Source organism: Egretta garzetta, unplaced genomic scaffold, assembly GCF_000687185.1.
Source record: "Egretta garzetta isolate BGI_Z169 unplaced genomic scaffold, ASM68718v1 scaffold29, whole genome shotgun sequence".
NCBI lineage: Eukaryota > Metazoa > Chordata > Aves > Pelecaniformes > Ardeidae > Egretta > Egretta garzetta.
This window is the reverse complement of record NW_009260796.1, coordinates 1,528,855-1,535,780: the sequence shown is the minus strand read 5'-3', so window position 1 is coordinate 1,535,780 and position 6,926 is coordinate 1,528,855. Positions and strand designations below refer to the sequence as shown.

At 49.6% G+C, this 6,926-nt stretch overlaps 1 protein-coding gene across 1 annotated transcript in view; it reads left to right on the top strand.

Annotated features, from left to right (window-relative positions):
• ACAP3 (ArfGAP with coiled-coil, ankyrin repeat and PH domains 3) overlaps positions 1–6,926 on the top strand; it is a 50,674-nt gene that overhangs the window by 14,099 nt on the left and 29,649 nt on the right. The window contains exon 5 of the mRNA XM_035902148.1: positions 6,206–6,264. Within this exon, the coding sequence (XP_035758041.1) occupies positions 6,206–6,264 (59 nt within the window). The remainder of the gene's footprint in view (positions 1–6,205; positions 6,265–6,926) is intronic.

Here is a 6,926-nt window from a genome sequence, read left to right as displayed (position 1 = left end):
AAGGAGGCGGGGGGTGAAAGCGGCGGGTCCTTCCAAGCCGTGGTGTTCTCCGCAGGGTTGGGTGGGCCGCCTGCATTTTCTGACAGCACGCGGGAAGGGTCCAGGAGCATTAAGCTGCCACAGTAAGGGATATCATCTGTGGATGCAGAATTACCATCTGACAGGGGACATGTTTTCTGTCATCTCAGGGCTTCCCAAGTTTTTGCCACTGTGTCCTAGTGCAATGACGTTATGCCAGTCCCAAAGACTTCGGTGAGCTGCTGCCCTTGAAGTTTGATGCCAGTCTAGCAGCTACCACGAGCTCAGTGCTGCATTCTGGGTGTCGGAAAGACTAGGTTTTTGTCGGTTTCTAGACTATTTTAGGATGCCTGCTTTCTAGTCAGGGGAGAGAAGCAGCTTCAATAATATATAAGGGGCAGGAACAAATGTCCTTTGACCTAAGCTCGAACTGGAACGCTTGAGCTTTTTGTGAGAGACTCAACTTCAGCTTGGTTCAGAAGCTTAGGCTGCGTTGACATCCAATATGTGTAATAGAAATAGCGTTGTCGGCTTGTTTTCTGGAGCCCAAATCCTCAGGTGAGCTGTATTACAAAGGCATGACAGATGGAATGCTGCTCATGGGTGGCATTTATCTGGTGAGCCATTGCTCAAGTGATGTAGGGCCAAATCATATAGCCAGACAGGAATAAAAGTAATTTAAGCATCTCCTGACAAACAAAGGATGCTTGAATTCTGCCTGTCCCTCCTGCCCCTTAGGTTGCTATATCCAGCTGCTAGAAGCTGGGATGAAAGAGAAGGCTCTAGCTGCCTCCCGCTCTCACACTGCAGTGCCCCCAGTTTGGGAGCCTGCTGACGGGACAGGATTCCCAAGACCCGGATAAAAGGATCAGGCGCTGATCCCCAGGTCACCAGACTACCAACCCTCATTTAAATGCAACATAAACCAGTCCCCAGACTGTTTCTGGGGGGATGTCGGTGAGAACAGGGCCTCCAGACTGGCCGTGAGGGAGATAAGCACCGAGATGTGACTCATCCGGCTCATGACCACAGTGACTGGGGTGGTGAATTGGTGGGGCTGGAGAGGGGGGAGCTGCCTTTGTCCATGTGTCAGGCAGCTGCAGGGGAAGCTCCACACCCTCTGTCTCATCAGCTGGGGCCAGTTGTTGCAGGAGAATGGCTGATTCGTTTAAGTGATCTTGATCTCATCGTGGGCAACGGCTCTCAGTGCACTAATAGACCTTAGGGGCCCTGACCAGCTTCACCTGGGTCCTCCACCCACACACACCACCTGAGGGACCAGGCACTGCATTTAAGCTCTGCCTGGGGCCTTCAGTCTTGTTTTGAGCTGTGCTGTAGGAGCATGGGTCTCTAGCAGAGCTACAGGCATGCCCAGCTATGGACCCTGGTGCTCCCAAATGATTTTTCTCACTTGATTCTGGACCTGCCTTGTCACATGGCTCTGCCTGGCAATCTCTGGGCCTGACCCTGATACGTGGACAAACTTCCCGGCTTGGCCTTGGACCTGCCTCGTGACCATAAACTTGCCTGATGATCTGGGTTCTTGGTTGAACCTGGGCACCATCTCTGGACCTGCCCTGCTTTCTTGGTGTGGTGGAGCCTTGGCTGGTGATGCCTCTTTCCTGCCTGCTGCATTATCCCTCAGCTCCTGGTCCAATGGCCTCTGCTGCTCCCTGACAAATTCCCACCGCAAATGCTGTTGCCTGCCTTCAATCTCTGCTCAAGCACTATTCCCATCTGCAGCTGTGATGTCCTACTTTGGAACTTCATGCATGTAAATGCTGAGAGAAGCAGTCTGCAGCCCGGCAATCTCACTTATTTTTAGCTTCTGCTTTGCTTTGGAGCCTGGTGGGATCTCCTCTTCTCCTGTAAGCTCTGCGGGGAGTCATGTGGGAGTGCTGTAGCAGTGGCGTCCCTTTGGATCTCTGATACCCTGCATCTTGATTTTTAGGTTTGCAGTTCCAGGAATAACATCCTGGGCCACTGAACTTGCTTTCATTTCTTGGGGGGCATGACATTCCTAAGCTCTCTGTCAAATGCAGGTTGGGATTCATCCTGTTGCCTCAGAAGCCCATGCTGGGAAAGTGAAACGTAGGATCAGGCCATTTGCTGCTGTTGGGCGAGAGCTGCGTTAACTCCCTTCTTTCACGCTAACCCTCCCCGGGCACAGATGTGTGTGAGTCACGGGCTGGACTTCTTGTCTCTTGGTGGAAGCTAAGAGAGAGGGTGGGGTGATATTTGGTCTGGAAAATCTTAAATGATTTGTTCCAAGTATGTCTGGGAAAGGAGAAAAAGCCAAGGGATGATTTTATATTTGAAACTCTAGCTTTTAAAACTCCATTTATTTTGTGACAAAAATTGAATGGGGGACCCATTTGAAAATACTCCCCTGGTGATCTTGCCTGGCAAAATTAATGAAGAAGCAATAAAAGTAATGCTGTTGTTATAGGATGCTTCTCAGCAGAGATGCTGCTGGCAGGAAAGGCGTATTCCTTACCTGGTATCCCCTCGCAAACCACTTATCAATCCCTGCCCCAGGCTTGCACTGTACGAATCGGCACAGACTGGGAGGAAGGGCACCATCACAGTGGCGTGGGGCTCAGTGCATCAATAACAGGAGCAAGGGAGAGGAGCACTGACAGAGCAGGAAAAGGATGTATATGGCCTGTCTTCCTCGTGGGTGTGGTTATATATAGATATATTTAAAATTCCACGTAGAAATGTCCTGGTACCACAGGCACACTGCTTATGTGATCCCCACGAGTTCAGTTCCCTCTCAGTAAACAGCTTCAGTAAGGAGTTCTATGAACTCTGGATTTTCAGACCTGGACTGAATCCTTAGTGAACTCTTCTTTCTAGGCAGCCTGAGAACAAGCCCATGTTGTGGCAGGAGAAGAACATTGCTCATAAGCCTGGAAGTGCCCTGCTGGGAGACCACCACCCTGCTGCAGGCGGAGACCTTCTGTAAATGCTTCACTTGCGCTGCTCAAAGCATCTGTCCTTTTCCCAGCCCGACACCGGTGTGCAGAGCCTGACTACTACAGAAGGACAAGGGCGGTACCCTACTCCCAGGGTGGTCTGTATGGCCTGGGATCTTGCTCAGTTTGTCCCTCATACTGAGTGCTCAGTGGATTTTTTTTTTGGCTTGCTTCTTTCAATGCCATACCCCAGGGCATCACCTAGGAGCTCATTTTTCCAGGCAGGAATGGTAGGGTGCTCCATGCTAGTGCTGCCTAGTGTGGTATCTACTTGCCATCATTGGAGCTCATTTTTCCAGGCAGGAATGGTAGGGTGGCTGTAGGTGCTCCATGCTTGTGCTGCCTAGTGTGGTATCTACTTGCCATCATGTAACAGGGAACAACCTGCATTTCTATGAAGCTCTTCAATCACACTCGTTCCCAACTACATCGTACCCTTCTGTAGCCTGGATTTGCTGGATTTGCTCAAGCTGAGAAAGCCCCATTCCTTAGCTGTGTGGTTTGATTTTTATGTACCCTGGAATCCATTCTTCCCTGGCAAGTCCCAGGGTACTCGTTTGCAGTCTGACATAAGTGTCCCTTCCTTTCCCTGATCCTAAGCAAAAGTGTCATCCTGGCAGAAACAATTATGGAAACTTTCCAGGTGGAGGTGGGAACCAGATGGCAGATGGCTTTCTTGCTGCTTGCCTATCCCTGCATGCTATCAGGAGTGGAAGCAAGCGTTGGCAATGCCCAAACATCAGTTGAGGAAGCTGCTCCACGGGAAAAGCTGCAGGCCAATGCCTCTTGGAGTGCCGCTGGAGAGAGCAAATGGATGCCAAGAGCAGTAAATAATTTACATTGGTAAAAACACAAAGCTGGGTGGTCTTGGGGTTTTCTTTCTTTCCCCCTTGCTTTGCATCTGTTCATATTTAGAGGCTGCTCATGGCTGTTTATGCTCAGCCAGTCCTGGCATGTTTCTTGCTTTGTCCTTGGCTGCAGCCATACACATAATGAATGTGTTTGAGGCTCTGCAGCCAAGGCTGCTGCTTCTACGCAGAGTGCTTTGCATTCTGTTGGGAGGAGTACACCCACCTGTGCAGTGCCAAAAGCATAACTTGCTTATCTCCTGGTGGGAGATGTTAGGTAGGGAGGACATCTGTGTCTGTGCGAGTCTGTTGACACTGGAAGGAAGGGTCAGGAATGAACCGGAGTGTGTTTGCTAGGAGATTACTACGGGGCATGAGAAGGTTAAAGCTTGTGACCACGTCAGAGTATGTCGCATGTCAGATCTCTGCAGTGCCTGCCAAGATCTTGGTGTCGTGGACAGGGTGCTGCTCAGGCTGGGAACGTGGATCACAGTCCAGTGCAGGGAAGTGGTTTTATTTTTGTTCTTGTATTTCGCTATCCTCTGTTTTTAATTGGCAATTTATTAAATTAAGTCTGTTTTGCCTGTGTTGGTGACTGGTGAGTGATCTCCCTGTACTTATCTCAACCCATGAACTTTTTCATCTTATTTTCTCCCCTTGCCTTCCTGAGGAAGGGTGGTGAGAGAGTGGCTTGGTGGGCACCTGGCAGCCAGACAAGGTTAACCCACCACCTCCGCCCAAAAAGCTGCTGCTTTAGGCAATGCCAGCTCTTTTATGCTGTAAATGGTCTGATACAAGATGACTGTTCCTGCCTCTTGGAAAAAGCCAGGAGACCCAGAGGTTCTCACCACTCCTGGGTCCTGCCTGAACTGTGTAGTGAAGCAGAGAAGGTGGCCAGGAAAGGAAAGGAGAGATGGTGGGTGGGGTGCCAAGGGAAGCTGCCCAAAAAACTCCCACTGGAAATCCAAGCTTGCCGCAAAGAGGAGGGGGGGTGGGGGGGGGAAAGGAAACTGGAAAAAGCTGTTTGTTTTAATCTGCAGGGCTTCACACAGACTGCTTGCTGAGAGAAGGTGCCTTGATGAAGTCCCGTGTCAGCCTCACGCTCCCTGGTTGCGAACAGTCCCAAACAGTCAAGCAGCCTCCCCTGAAAGGGCTTTGGTCATTTCAGGGGAGAAAGCAAGGCCAAATGCTGGGTTGGGAAATGCTGCTTCTGGTGACTGCATCCTCAGGGAGACAGACACGGTTACCACTGTGTGTTCCAGGACCTCTCTAGGTTAAATTGGCTGCTCAGGACACAGCGTTAAGTTGGAGCAAATGAGCCAGGGTTACTCACGCCGAACAGCTGTAGTGATGCCAGACCCCAGCACTGTGATATTTCAGAGCATCATTAAGTTTTGGGCCAGTGCCCAGGCCTTGTATTCCTCATGGTGGAATCAGACGGGGTCCCTGTCCATTCTTTGTGGGCCACTCTTGCTGCAGCATGGACAGTGGCTTTTCCCTGTAGCCCTGGGACGATGTGTACTTCCTGCTATGTGGTCTGGGAGCCTCTGCCCATCGGGTCCCAATTAGCCAAAACTGCTGTGTCATCCTGATGCATGTCTGAAATACAGAGTTATTTGTAATTCTGCCCATCGGAGATGGATGGGAGGGGGCTGAGCAGACATCACTGTTTGGCCTCTAGCAGAGGGTAGAGGGAGAACATCTAAAAGATGGGGAGGGCTGGAGATGAGGTGGGCAGAGGGTGTAGAGTAATAGGCTTGGGACCATTTTTTTTTTTAATGAGGGACAGACAGGAGAGTAAAACTTAAGACTTGTAGGAATTAAGTCTCTTTGTACCATATGCTTGGACCTTTCACCCATGTTCATCAGTGTCTGTCTGGCTGTGATGTACCTTCAGTGATTGTTCCTGTCTCCTTCCTGAAGTGGTGTAGTGTTGAGGTGACAGTGCCCTCCTCTGGCAAAATTGGAGGAATTTTGAGGAAAAAAAAAATTGAAAATTTAGGGAATTCGAGGCTCAGGAGAGACAGCTCTAAGTGGGGACTATGAAGGCAACTGCCCCTTACAAACACTCCTTTTATGAAGCTATGTTGGTGGCATAGGTCTCTTTGGGATATTCAGAGCTCTGCCACAGGCTGTGGAACCTGCAGTGCAGGGATCCTGCACTTGTAAGGGAGTGCTGCAGCTAGAGAAAAAAGTTATTATCCGTTATGACAGCCATCAGTAATGGACAAGACTAAGCCCTGGAGTAATGCTGAGTCCCTCATGCTGAAGGTACTAGACAGCATTCATGGATTTTCTGACTCCTCAATGTTTCCATGTTGCAAAAATATTTTATATTCTTTTCCCTCTCTTGTCTTTCAGATCCTATTTGACCAGGCTCAGAGGTCAGTCCGGCAGCAGCTGCACAACTTCGTGAAAGAGTGAGTACTTGTCTTATCAGTTTGGTCTTCAGCTTCTTGAACTTCCATTGCACTTGTCCTTCATGCACTGGAAACAGAGCTACAACCTCCACACAACTACTGAAGGCTCTGCTTGGAGCAGAACAGACACTGAAGGGCAGAGGAAGGGATCTGGTTTGTCTGATGGCTGTTGCTGTCATCTTGCTACACTGTCATTTGGTTGCTCTGTTGTCAACCAGATGTCCTCATCCTGTTCCCATCTCATAGTTAAAGCTGGACATAGAATCATAGAATTGTTTAGGTTGGAAAAGACCTGTAAGATCATCAAGTCGCATACTTCCAGATCAGAGCATCATCCCCAAATCTGGTAAAGTTCATCTGCAGACCCCATCTTTGCTGCTTCTCACCAATCCTCTAGGTTAAATCTGCAGAGCAGGGTCAGCTCTACACCTATGTTATCTTACATTTGATGCAGAGTTTCATCAGTGGTTTAAACAGTGTGTGCTTGCAGAAGGGAGGAATTTTGCTGCCAAATGACTTTGGGGTCCAGCAGAGTTGCTGTGTTCTTAGCTCCCCACACAACATTTAATCACTCAATTACAGCAGCCCTGCTCTTCTGGAATAACCTGAGCATCTCTTGGTAAGATCAGACTTACAGACAGGAGCGCCCTTCTTGTGCGGAG